The 14,708-nt window shown below is 39.7% G+C and overlaps 1 protein-coding gene across 1 annotated transcript; it reads right to left on the reverse strand.

The window, feature by feature from the left end:
• Nucleotides 1-267: 267 nt before the first annotated feature.
• On the reverse strand, nt 268-14,004 carry LOC132308799 (DDB1- and CUL4-associated factor homolog 1). The gene is made up of 14 exons (XM_059807028.1): nt 13,635-14,004; nt 10,701-10,782; nt 10,402-10,518; nt 10,132-10,310; nt 9,126-10,035; nt 8,919-9,016; nt 8,322-8,745; nt 7,550-8,152; nt 7,286-7,465; nt 6,603-7,163; nt 3,825-3,935; nt 3,429-3,547; nt 1,660-3,241; nt 268-1,193 (listed from the first exon to the last, which is right to left on the reverse strand). The coding sequence occupies exons 1-14, from the start codon at nt 13,865-13,867 to the stop codon at nt 504-506; spliced, it is 5,889 nt and encodes a 1,962-aa protein (XP_059663011.1). The 5' UTR covers nt 13,868-14,004; the 3' UTR covers nt 268-503.
• Nucleotides 14,005-14,708: the final 704 nt, after the last annotated feature.

Genomic DNA, 14,708 nt, shown 5'->3' on the forward strand with positions numbered 1-14,708 from the left:
AAATAACTTGAATTCAACCTTTTGCTAGTTATTTTTGTTTAAGAATTATTTATATGTCATGGACTGGCTGCCAAATAAATATTTTTCTATAAGCATTACTCGTTGGCGTTGGGGGTGGGGGAAGAGAGAGAGACTCCCTGTGATGGAGTCCATCGACTCGAGAGAGAAGCTCCATGTGCAATATGCTTTCTTTGAGCCTATCCCTTGCTTGCTCAAAAAGAAATTTGCATTTCACATTTTATGTTTGTGAGTTTGATAACACCCATCTAAGGAAAAATCTGAGCCAATTCAAAATTTTCATTCAAATCGGTATTCACAAGTTTCTTGAACCCAGTAATTGAGTGGGGAAAAAAAGAAACCCTAAAAAGTAAATTTTGATCTGACAATTCACTTTCCTCAAATTAAAAGAATCATCCCTCTTCCTCTCCCTAAGACCCATAAACATAATTACATCTACAAATACTATAAATACAATATCTGCCATTCATATAACTGTATAACATTTAGAAGCCAAAACCATTGCCAACAAAATCATCCTCATCCCCACTACTGAGAGATTCAACTATCCCACTGTCATCATCCTCGTCACCCTCGGTCATGAACTCCAATATTCCAGCTCCACCACCGAAGTCTACATCATCGATGATAAAATCAGCATCTTCATCCTCATCGTCATCATCTAGATCGCTCACACTATCATCATTGCTCATATCATCAGCATCACTATCACCATCCATATCAAGGTCTGGTATTGGGTCCTCATCCACATCCTCATCATCTTCGTCTTCTTCTTCACTCTCAGCATCGTCAGGATCGGAGTCATCATCTGTAGGCCTCCGTCGACCAATTTCATAAACCCTAGCTGAAGAATACATCTCTTCTTGGTCATCCATTGAGACCAACCCAATAAAGGAATCAGTAGGTTCTGTTGCAAGGTCAAGGACACAACGTTCTACAGAAGTAGTGGCGATGTCAGTGTAGTTGACAGCATCTACCGTGCGGAAAGCATTAAAGAGGGGATGCTTAACACGCCGGGTGTTAAATGCCGAAGTAATGTCTTCAAGGTTTCTTCTTAGAATAGCATATATTACATCCCCACTGGCATTAAATGTTATTACCGTCTGGTCCAAGGAAGGAACACTTTGGAGGAGCCTAAACTTCCGAAGATCCCAAATCTCAGAGTTTATAATTACCTGTTTAAAAAAGAAAGAAGTTATAGCCAAAATGTGCAGTGCAACAAGTTAGCATGAACACAGAGTAGCAGAATAATGTTATTATCAACACTCAGCAAGGGAGGAATTACTAAGAAGGCAAAATAAGTCACAGCTCCTATAGAAGACCCAACAAACATTTCTCACATTTGCTCCACCCCAAAATTTGCCAACATCAGCTACCATTTCAACTTAAAAAATCATTTGCTAATATATACACCTTTTAACAAAAATTCAAAAAGACCAAGTTATAGATATAAACTTGTAAGGTTACAAGTTGCAATAAGAACTAATTCTCAGAAAAAAAGATTGCATCTAGAACTACTAAAATTGTTGTGATCATCAAGGCTTATTTTGTAGTGAGTTCCATATGCCATGTTCAGTGACCAACCTAATTTCAGAAAAGAAAATACCAAAATATTTTTTAGCAGGGTCAGGTTCTCCGTACCTCATTCCCAGCAGGATGAAAGCCACCACCCCCGTAGTCTGTAAATTGATCAAAGCGATGGACAGGGCCTGAACCCCGTCGATCCCATAACACTCCATTCCACAGCAACATATTATCTGAAGGGCTAAATTGAACGAGGGAATACAAGTGACCCCGGCTTGAAGGACTGGCAGATGTGTCTGTCAGCTTCAGATCCAAATGGCATGTTTGGATGTCATATAAAAGAATTTCACGTCGGGATTGCTCTGATGAAAGTGCTGCAAAGGTGGTCCCAGAATTGCTAAACCGTGCAGCCTTGCACCCTTCAAATGAATGCCTAGGCCCAATTGAAACTGAAGATGCATCCCATAGACGTACATCATGAGCACTCGAAGAGAGAACCAACTGGGTCTCTCCAGAAAGATACGACTGAACAATTGTCAAGGGAGACTGGAGGCCAGTGTAGCTCTCCAGCACATTGCTGCTGTTGGAGTCAAAAATTTTGAGCTCTCCAGAATGGCTGCCAGCAGCAATCTGAGAGGAATCTCCAAGGAAAGTTATGCATGTCAAAGGAGCACCACCATCATCCCGGCAAGTTCGCCACGGTCTGAATCTGCTGTAAACAAATTGGCGATCCCTACGACTTCCATGAATCCCACCATACATGCTCCTAAACTCACGTGTACTAAGTCGGGCTGTCACATTCGACGGGGCATCAAGGCTTCGTCTTGGTTCTGGACAGACATGTGGCTGCAATAGAGAGAGTGGAGGCAATGTGGTAATAGGAGCTGGGCACTGTCGATGCTGGTGTTTCAGATACTGGACAACTAGAGAATCCAAGGTTAACCTTTCTGTGATGGTAGGTTGTGAATCATTAAGAAGTCCAAGCTGGAATGAAGGTGTCATCTGAGCCATATGAGTGTTACTGTACTGGTTATCATCCAAATTATCAGCTAAAGAACTATTTGTTACCAGCCGCCCAAAATGATCTTTGACAATAGAACTAGGTGTGGAAAGCAAATTAGCATCGGTCACTAGGCAGCCTTTACGGATGGAGTTAGGTGTTGGACAAACTGGAGATCGAAGTCCATGCTCCCCCGTGTTGAGTCGCTTACCTGATAACGACCCAGTGTCCTTCAGATCTGTTAACTTGCGTTTCATTGGCAATACAATTGGAGTTTTAAACTGAGTGTCTGCATCCAAATTAGGTTTCAATGCACATACTGAAGGAGTTTCTGGTGTGCCAGCAGGTGCGGAGGACTTTTTTGAAGTACTGTTCGTCATGCTGCTTGAGTGCAGGTGATTTAGGGTAGATGCGAAAGCTAGTGGTTTCTTCTTTGATGACGCAACTGAATCACGCTTCAAGCTGGAATCATCATCTCGCGTATTAAGTTTAGATTTATTGGAGAAAAATCCACCTGGGGTACGTAGTGGCCATTGAATTTGTATTGACTGGGTTTCCTGTCCAGAGGGTTGATGCATTAGAGATGATGGGGCTGCCAAAGATGGCAGAGGAGTCAACTGGGCCTCTTGTAGAAGTGTTGCCGCAGCCGTTGCCAAACCAGATGCCTGTAGGTGTTCGTGGATAAGAAGTAGAAGTTCCCTGAAATCAAAATGCACATGCCACACATTAAAACAAACAAAAAACAATTTAAAGTAAAAATAGCAATGGAATAAGAACAATATCAATAACGATACCAATAACAATAACAAAAAAATAAAGAAAAGAATCAAGATAAGAGAGAGAGAATGATTGTGTAAATGCCCTGAAACAAGTAAACAATAAGCACCTGGAATGATAAGTAATAGGAGTGGCAGCAGCTATTGCAGCTCTCTCAATACGCCTTAGAGTAGGAGTAGCAGCATCAGTAGCTGCTAATGTACTTGCTCGCCCAGAATTAGTTACGATCTACACAAAAATAATACTTCAATGTAAATTTGTCATATTAGATCAAAGGATATCGAAGTTTGATTTGCCTCTTAATCTCTTATAACAACATATAGCTTAACTTGTTAATGCTCGTTCACTCTACCAAAAAGCAGTAAACCAATATATGTTTCAATGCCTTACGGAACAAGTGCAAGGGCATCAACAAAAAAGATTCAAGTGGGTTGATTTGTTGTGAAGGAACCAACCCCTTTCTAGTAAGAAGAGTTGTGTTGTTTACATTGATAACGATACTTACCGCAATTAGCTCAATTGCCACCTGAACAAGTTCAGCTTGCCACCTGCCCTGCTCACTTCCAGGAGTCTGGCTGCCTGAATCTCGAATTAGTTCGGATAGCTTTTTCCCAACCTAAAAGAGCAGAGGTTGAATTCAGAAATATGAGATCTCAAATATGCAATACTTACTATAGGCATTCCCCCAGGCAAAGTACATAATCAATAATTTTTTAACTGTCACCTGTCAGATAACTAAGCTGTCATGAGGGGGAAAAAAAGCACTTTAAAGTAGTTCACATTTGCAATATGCTGCAGTATACTTCTGCTTGCATTTAACAAACACCTTCAGGAGGTGGCTTTACTGTGAACATCAAATTAAAGTATATAATCAAATTATCGGAGTGAAAATTGAGGTCATTGTCTGGTGCAACAGCAAAAGCTGGTATTAGTCTAGAGTAACAACACAAGTTAAGAGTCTATGGGCAACCACTTTGTGCAAATAATATTAAAGGGGAATGTCTATGAGTTGAGATCCTCTACACTACCACGTGTGCTGTACTGTAGAGGATTCTGGCTCTTAAACGAGTTTGGTTTACACCTTAGACCTATATTCTATGTGTAGAAAAAAGGACCATAGAACCTGTTCAAAGTTCATGCATAATTTGAAAGGTAGGCAACTGCACCACACAAAATAGCTACTCAATCCAGGCCACAAATTCTTTCCGTCAAATGCCACAAGGATGCAGAATACAATCACTTAATTCAACTTCTTTGTGGACATAAATGTATCACATGCAGTGCCTGGACCATGGACCAAGACAAGGGGATTATTGGAGTCTTTTCACACGATAAAATTGGACCTTCAACAGGACTGAACTTCATTACCCTCAACCTCCTGTGGTACCCCCTCTAGACCATCCAACTGTGTGTTGATGCCTACCTAGGTCGAGGCACACCCCAAGTATCTCCTTCAGATTGGTCTGCCACCACAGTGCGGCATCATGATTGCATCACCATCCTAGCAGCTGAAATATGATCTCAGTATTGTATCATGTTCCTATTGGGACCCATGGATTTCCATGGTTTAGAAACCAGAGCTGAGGGCTAGCCAAGGTAGGATTTGAGTAACAGGTTGTGTCCCTTTTTTTCCATTTTTTGTGACTATAATCATTAAAAGAACCAAAAGATGCAACCCATGTACCCTAGACGTATGCACGAGGATTCAAACCAACTATACTCTTGTCTCGCCCAAAAACTTCAAAAAGAATCCAACAAGAAAGAAGAGACCCTTCTAATTAGAGAGAGAGAGAGGGTGGCGAGGGGGTGGGGAAGGTCTTAATATTCGTGCTTAACAGACAATTTTGACCAGTCCGGTCCTTCAAACAGCTTCATATTCCCCTCTGCCCGTATGCTTCATCAAAGTCACAAAGGGAGATGCTTTCCTTATTGCCCAGCCTCTCCTCCCCACACTACAATCTCTCCAACTTGCAAGCACATCTCTAGCCAATCTGCACATAAATTACTAGAGGGAGCAAATAACGGAACCTCTAACCACGTACTTTTGGGGCAGTTTGATAGCATATGACTATTGTTTCTTTATCCTGATAAGATAAGGCCTCTTTCGAAACTTGTTAATGATGACAATCTTCTTGCATCCCGTGAAAGCAAATCACTGGAGGAGCTTAGGCATGTCAAACCACCTTCCATGAAAACCCAAACAACCCTACACACAAGGCACCCCATAATAGGAACCTCAAAGAATGCCGCCCCCCACACCACCCAAAACCTCTCTCTCACACATATCGTTACCTCAGAATATTCTCCTCTCCTTCACCAACTGCAACAGCATATAACAAGTCAAAGAAAGGCACAATCACCCTAAACTCCAAATCCTACAGCAACCTATGCAAACGAATGTCCCACCACCCAACTCTCTAAGGACCTCAGTCAGCGCAACCATAGAATACAATCAGCTATAATTCTGGAAGGTTCAGGAAGGCCAAATGCGAACCCCACATCAAACAAATGATTGATCCAGAATTTAACATGTTGCTCATTTTCAACTACTAACCATACACGCTAAAAGAGAATTCAACACGCCCTCCTGCTACTCCCCCATACACACACACCCATCAGGACCTTTCTCGATTGCCAATCCCCCATCTCATTCCCATACTCACCCTCTACTAATCGCCTCAACAGAATATCACTCTCTAGAGTCTAGCCAATCTTTGAGGTCATAAATATAGGCCCAATAACAAAAACAAGCCATCTATTAACAACACATTATAGCACTTGTGCGCACTGTGCAGGGATCTTGTACCCCTGCACTTGTGCTTATATTTTATGATCATGTAAATAAAAATATATATTTACAATTTTGTGTCCTTATCTTATCTGCTAAAATTTCCCATGTTAATATGATTGAGTCATGTCGTAACTCTGCCCTCTGTGCTTCTTAGATAACCTGATCACAATGATGATAACAAGTATCACCTCATGACAATGACTATGAGCAGTATAATGCCACCAACGACGACAACAGTAAGAGCAACAATCAATTCAAGCTTATCCTCATCCAAATATCAGCTTGTAAGTGCAGAATACTAAGCAATGCATGAACTAAAAACCTTGTATAATGCATAGAACAAATTAAGCATTCTACATCTGCCAGAACTGGGAAGCATTGGTTTCAGTCTCTATCAATTTCAGACACCAGTTAAGTATTCATACAATGTCACGGGCTATGATAATGGAAGCTATAATGAAACCAGTCAATGGTATAAAAATGGTCATCTACCTGAAGCTTTGTCAATATATGTGCAATCGCATCATCTCTAGCTAAACCAAGCAGGACACGACATGCAAGAGCGCGAAGACAGTCAAGGGCAGCAGGAGGTGTGACTATGCGTGGTTGGAAGAGCTGAAGCAGAACTTTTATACCATTGTTGGCACGTACGGCCTCCCTTGCTTGACGGTATCCTTGTTCCACTTGTGCGGCAAGGCCAGCACAGCCTGCTCCAGCACCTAAAGATATTCTACGATCTCCAACTAATCCCGAAGTAACAGTTGGAGCAGCTGTTTGCAAAATGTTACTGACAGAAGAGGTACCAAGTACTGCTGTGCTACCTCGATCTGCCACACTAGAGTCCCCAATCCGCTCTCGCGGCTCATTTTGTATCGGCATGTTAACAACTCGATCTGAGATATTCCGTTCCGCATTTCTAGTCTCCACAGGAGGACCATTTGAAGTTTGGACAGAAGCAGACTGCTGACCTTGTGTAACAAGAGGTGGTTTATTGCTGATTGAAGGAGGAGGGCAAACAAGATTCACCAACACATTCAATGCTGGTTGAATTATCTGATGAAATACAAATAAATAGTTACCACGTATGAATTATCAATAAATAAAGACTACACATGCAGCAAGAATCCAATTGCCACACCCAAAGAAGAGAAGTTATTCACTTTAGAAGCTTTTACCTCATGGTCAACGTAGCCAATGCCATTAGCCGCATCCAAAATGACTGCTATACCTACACGATCATTGCTTAATGTGGCATTCACAATCAGTTTGCGGCTGTAAGGTACCAGTGTTACAATGTGCAGAACACCCAATGCATATTGAAGTAAATCGTGCAAATAACGCTCAACAGGTGGTGCCTACAGCGAAATAAAAAATTAATAGAACTAGGAGAAGCAAGAAGTTAGAACAATAAAATTTCGAGAAATATATAAACACCATACCTGACATAACTCCAACATAGTAATATGCCCATTAGAACCTAATAACTTGTCAACTGCAGGCCAACGAGCCCTCACAAATGCAGGGCCAAGTTTCCGATCCTTCTGTATTTGACGAAATACTGCATCCATAGCCTCATTACTAATATCAAGTGGCTTGTAGGCTGCCCTGGCACTTGTAATATTCCTGACTGCACTTCGAGTGTTTTTATTTGGACGAATTGAATCCACAAGCAAGAGAAGATGTGCTCTGAAATATTGTCGCAATGCAACACAGGTATGATAAGCTATCTGCTTCTCCGATGAGGTCAATACTTCTGCAGGAGATCGATCATTTCGAAGTGGTACTGCACCAGATGGTCTAAGTGCCCCAGAATTAACCCCAGATCTTACTGAGGCAGCATCATGTAAAAGACTCAGTAATTTTTGTAAACCTTCCTGAGCATCAAAAGATTCAAGGACTGCTCTGAAGACAAATGCATTAGATAAAAATAAAGCTGCATTTTTTCGGGCTTGATCCTGGGGGCACTCAAGAAGTTGAAGAGCTAACTCAACCACCTGGTGGACAACATCTGAAGGAAGAGCACATACACGTTCCATTATCCCCTGAAAGAACAATCTATGAAGTTGGAACCAACGGGATAAAAAATTAAGAGAACAACTAATAGTAGAATCTGTAAATGGTCAGAATGAACGGGACAATAATTAACAACTAGATCAATCAATGGAAGAGCACAAATACTAATGATTAGTCCAAACAATTGCATGTAATTACCTGAAGCGAACCAATAGTAAATAAACAGGAAGAAAGACCAAAGAATGTCTGAGTAACTCTTGGTACGGCAAGCAGTTTTTGTATGCCACCACGATCCACAAATACTGCAGCAAATTTCCGATGAGCAGCCAGAGTACAAATCAGCTTCAGCACATCAGGCAAGAGTGCTGCAATCTTTGACGCCTCTTTATGTTTGGAACTTCTTTGCAACAGAGCAAGACAGACATCAACCCCCTTTTCATGCAGTACAGGTCCAAGAACTTCAACATATTCTCCTAGTATCACAAGACACTGAATGCAGAATTTTTCTCTCAGCTTTGCAAGGGAATCACTATCCAGAATGAAGAATTCTTCAGCTTCTTCACTAGTTTCTGGTTCTGTGCCCACTAAATTCATTGAATCGGCAGCAACAGAACCCGAAGCCCTATCAACAACCCATGAAACATATTAGCTTGCCGACCAAGTTAACCTGACAATATTATTATGTAACAACCAATTGCCATATTTAACATCCACCCTTTTTCCCTGAATAATTATAATTTCCATCTCACAATCAATTACCCTAAGCATGTTTCATATACAAACAAAATTACCTACCTTGAAACTTCAATTGCATTAGCAGCATCAACTACAGTAGATGCAGCTGTCGAAGCAGCCAAAACTGCAGCTTCTTCATCATTCGATTTTTTATATTCCTGAAGGCATATAGAGTAAGGAACAAATAAGAAGTGAAAGCTTATGCATACAGATTAAAAGAAAAATCAGAAGGAAATAAAGATAGAAAGAGAGAAGAAGTCTGCTAACCTCCAAAGCAGCAGTTTTGACAACTTCAGCAGCAGCGTCACCAGCTGCTTTGATCGCTTCTGCAGGTGCATTGGCTGCTTGGGCTTCAGCTTCAGCAGCTCTGACTGCTTTCTTTACCAGATCAGAGATATCTTTGGTGCCAACGTTGCATTCTTGGAAGCACTCATCATTATCCTCTCTCTCCATGGCAAAACCATCAGAACTGATCCTCCCCAAACCCTTTTTGGCATCCGGTAGTTTTTTCGCATCTAGATTTCTAATCAGACTCCTCTCCTTGATGCTCCGCCCCTGTCCTCCTAATCTATTTCCAGACCCTGGAGAGGCCAAAGCCTGTTCATTCTCTACAACACCTTCACTGACCCTTCCCTTTCCTCTTAATCTTGCCAAGCCACGGTTTGCCCTGCGCCTTAAGGAATCATCTCTGACACTCTCAGCAAAGTCTTCATCCCGTACAGATCTGGTGGGACAATTTTTATCACCAAACTTTGTCCTTCCATCATGAAAATCTTGATCATGCCATCTGTCCTCGCCATCTGCATTTGCCTCAGATATATCAACACCTTCATCAATACCATCAGGCGGTTCACTACCATCAGCCCAGCATTCATCCCCACGTGCTTGCCTACTAATGCTTCTGTCATGGTCTCTTTCAGCGCATTGATCATCTAAAGATCCATCCTCTATTATCCTAGGAACATCCGCATGAGAAGCTTCCATAACTTGCCGAAACCTGCCTCTACCTTCTTCTCTACCTCTTGTGCAAGTAGCAGCAGAGGCGTTTTTGCTCTCTGCATAATAATTAGCATCTTTTTGATTTGTGCTCGTCTCTCCTAGAGCTCGGACACGAAGATATCGCATGAGCTTGGCTGACAATCCAGATGTTAATACATCTTCCACTACTTGATTACCACTGCATCATCAGGCAACAAAAACCATAAATGTTTTCAACCCAGTAAAAAGGCATACATGAGAATAGGATAACAAATTAACAGCTTCAGGTGCATACCCGGCCAAACACACAGCAAGAAGCCCAGTAGAATAGGTCCTCAACATATCATGGTCTGATGATCTCTTTCTTCCCTGTTCATGCTTCCAGTTGTGATCTTCACCAGAAGATCTGGCTGCCTCATCCATCACCCAGCGTTTTATGTTCTCCAAAACAGTTTCTTCAAAAACATGGGGATACTGTATACATTCACAGTTCATCAAATCGTTCTAAATTGTATAAAAACAAGACAATACTAAATCAAACTAAATAAAATAAAGCACATCTTACCATCCAAGTAAGTGAACAACTAAAAAGAAGCCTTACAGCAGCAGCCTGGACTGATACTGGGTATCTAGTTTCAGACAGAAACTTCGAGGATATCAATTCGAAAAAATCATCATTCTCCTGTACATATAGAAAAGGTAATTCAGGATAGGAATGTTTATCAACCACAAACAATCCACTTTAGATAGAATCCAGGTATCTTTACTCAATAAAGTTGCTATGAACTACGCAAACAATGATAACTGCAACAAGTAGGAAGCCAATAGTAAAAGTATGATGTCAACAAGACTAGAATCAATTACCCGAACCAAGTTCCCTAACCGCCCGATGTTATGAGAAGACCGGCTATTATTCAAGGAGGAATGCCCCGTCTCTTCCATGTATCTGCACTGACCAAAAAAGAGAAACAAGAAAAGAAAAGAAATTTAAAAAGGTCGTAAACTACAACAAAAATAATAAATCTACGGAGTACAAGGCATGATGCACTGCCCAAAAAAATAAAAGTACCAATTTGATGTTCCTTATGTGTGTGTGTGTGTATGAAAACCACAACTCATATAAGAAAAAAAAAAAATTATTCATAAAAATTTTTGTAACGGCAATTAAAGTAGGAGGCAAAGCTTACAGCCTATTCTAAGTTCATTTTAAACATATGGTATGTGGAAATTTTACCGCAGAGACAGAAAGAGATGGAGATAGTATCTTACAAGCCCAAAATAACCCAACCCACTCACCCACCCCCAAAAAAAAAAAAAAAAAAAACCAAAAAGAGCTGCTTCTCTTTCAACTAAACAAATAAAATCCTGCAGTTACACATTATATACAATGTGAAATAATTATATGGAAATCAAGAGATGAAATGCAAGGGTGCTATGGATCCCAATCTTGCTCCAGATCACTACTGAAATCCAATTTCTGTATCAGTTACAAGATTCAAGGCACTCATAAGTAAAAACAACTACTAGTGGAATGTTATTGAGAAGATATATCTGAACAGGATGCAGCATTCTGTTTCTCAAGTAAAACGCATAATCTCCCATAAACCTTCCAAACATAGTAAAACCAACGATGTGTTAAATATTATTAAAGAGGATCATCTAAGCAACTTAAAAAGTAGCAAAGACACATGACACGAGAAATGAAACGAAGAGGTTATAATTTTTTTTGGAGATTTATCATAGTGGTAGCCGGAAAAAAAAAAAAAAAAACATAGTATCTAGAACGAGTAATCTTACAAGCTATGCTAGTGGTGTTTTATATCATAAAAGAATATCAAATATGTTAAGAGGAAAACTATGCATGATAGTTCTTAGAACAGCTATCTTATAAGGAGCAAAGTGTTGGGCGGCAGGAAAGAGAAAAAAAATGCATTCATACAGCTAAAATGGGAATGTTAAGCAGGATTGTAGGAGAGACTAGGAGTGACTAAAGACATAGAACTACTGATCAAAGTGTGTGGGTGAAACTAGAAGTGGCGCCTATTGTTAATAAGATAAGAAAAAGTAGACTTAGGGGGTATAAATATATACAACAAATACATATATAAATACACCAGTAAAAAGAGTAAGATTGGTTTGCTTAGACATAAAAGACAGAGAGTAACCCAAGACTAACATAGGACGAAGAAATGATTTTAAAATTTTAAATATAATAGGAGAGAAGGCTTGTAATAGAAAAGAATAGAACAAGAGAATTCATGTAGCCGATCCCATTCATATGGGAATATGGGATTAAGGCAAAAATGATGATGGAATATTTCATGCTATTTAGCACACCCTATCAATTTATAGAACACGTAATTAAGTCAGAAGAGAAGGAAAAAAAAATATGGCCAGCAAGTGAGGACAAGATGAGGCAAAACGTTAAGCCTCAATTTGAGTTAAAACCACTAAGAGCAAGCGGTAAAAGCAACCGGTATGCGCTCATGGAGGCACGTGGCGAGCCCAAGTCAATGGTGTGGGGCTCTCCAACAGGCGGGCCCAACACAAAAATATATATATATATATTTGCAAACTCACCACTGCTGGCAATCTCTACAAATAAAAGGCGGGCCCCACTTCCTATTTCTCTCCCTCCCCCCTCTTTCTCTCTCTCTCTCTGAAACAAATTAAGATATATAGAGATAGCCAACGCAGCCAGCACCATACCGGTAGGCTGGGCTGGCCACAGTTATGGAGAGCCATGTCATCCCAATGGGCTGACGTGGCTCTCCACAATGTGAATGTAGAGAGCCCAATCAAGAGCACCATACCCCTTGCTCCAACAGACTTTACCTGACAGTTCAGCGTGTACATCAACACTTGAGAAGTTGTATCCAAATTGAACTTAATAACACAGATGACCTCAATAATTATAGAGTGGGAGGAAGTTGCGATGCCATGTATGCATGGGCTTTAGGCCTCTTTTTGATGTTCTATATGGATACCCTTTTTTTTTTTCCCCCTGAATATACTGATACACTTTACTTATCAAAACATTATAAACAAAAAGGACTACTCATAAAAATTCTTTTCCCTATTTCTAAAATTATCTCAATTCGTGGTATGATTTTTCTTTCTTCGTTTTTCTAGGGTAAAAATACTAACCTGCCACTTTGCTTTTTAAATAACTCACTAGCAATAACATGTTTCTTTTTATCAACACTCTTCTTCTACGTTTTAACAAAAGAAAGTGCACTGGAACACAAAATGCATTTTACAAAAAAATATTTACGCCAGATTCCTAAATTTATTTAGCATATCTTGAAACTCTTCTAAAAATTATCTCACAACAGTGAAAAGGAAGATAAGATGAAACAAATTTGTGTGAATACATCAACGAACTTGTCCACAATCACACATATCCCCGTGAGTGCTTAACTATATGCCTACAGAAATGCAGAAATGATTACTAATGACAATTAAACCTTAACATAGCTTCTGAAAGCATGATCACCAGGTCTTGAATTACACAATGATCACCAGGTCTTGAATTACACAATGGTCATTCGAGATTGAAGCTTAACTTAATTTCACAATAGAAATGAATTCTTGTGAATTGAAAAACAAAAAGGCCACACCCAATGGTAACCTCACAACACCCAATAACACCTAATAAACCGAACTCTTCAAAACCCATATAAAGCAAAAGTTTTCATAAACCCAAGGACGACTATAAGAACCCTCATTACGATATACGTGTACGAACATAATCACACATATATATACACACACATACATATAGAAAATGAAAATAACCTTGATTCTTGGGTTTCGAGGATGGAGGCTAGGGCATGAAGGACATTGGGGTTACAGTTATCCGGAGATGAAGTGATCTTATCCATGAGTGTCTGTGCCTTCGTTATCAATCTTTCGTCTTCGTTGTTAGATTCTTGCTCTTCTTCGTCTTCAACTGCTAGAGGTGGCGGTGGCGGTGGCGTTGAAGACGATGGTTGTGTCGCTGATTGAGATTGACCCATCACCGCCTCCATATGTCACAACTCCAAAAAGAAGAGAGAGAGAGTTAGATGTAGAGAGAGAGAGTGGGGGGACGAATGAAATACGTTTTATTGGTGTTGTGTTCTTCGTGCGACTGTGTTTTCAGAGGCACAAGAAAAGAAGAGTACCAAAGCCCTCTCTTGCCGTATGCTGTGTTTATAATTGGGAAATTGCGTCTCGAAATTCGAATGATCAAACCCGAACCCTACTTCTCTTGACCCGAGTCGCATCTAGACGCACTCTACCACCTTTTTTAATACTATTTTTTTATTTTTTAATCGCAGGTGTGCCTCTTCTAGTAAAGTGTTTTGATTACTTTATTTTAATCGGGGTTAAAAATTAAGTCCTTTAATTCATCTGCTTAGTTTAATTTCAAAAATATGTTTTATTATTTGTATTTTTGATCTTTTCATTACTTTTGATAATATTTAGATTTGGATTCATAAGTTATTATTAATAATTTTTTAAATTAAATATATAATAAAAGAGGCCCAAATTGGCCCAACTTTAAATTAAAGAGCAAACGAATTTTATAATTAATTTTTCTCTCTGTCATTCCAACAATAACCTTTGGTATGGTGGAATGGTATATCCAAAACTTATACTCATTAAAAAAAAAATTAATAAATAAATATTAGTATACCTGTAATTTATAGTTCCCTGTCATTTGTTGCACATTAATTTTTAATATTACAAGAGATTTTACTTACTATCACTTACAAGCATATGGTGGTAGTCGTTTAAGATATTACTCTGTCACTTGAACAACAATATCACACCTATTTTTTTGTGCTGTACATATTTGTACAATAACCCTTGTCACATTTTTTATTT

Source organism: Cornus florida, unplaced genomic scaffold, assembly GCF_030987335.1.
Source record: "Cornus florida cultivar Cherokee Brave unplaced genomic scaffold, ASM3098733v1 CherokeeBrave_3.0.0_Hap2_Chr05, whole genome shotgun sequence".
Classification (NCBI taxonomy): domain Eukaryota; kingdom Viridiplantae; phylum Streptophyta; class Magnoliopsida; order Cornales; family Cornaceae; genus Cornus; species Cornus florida.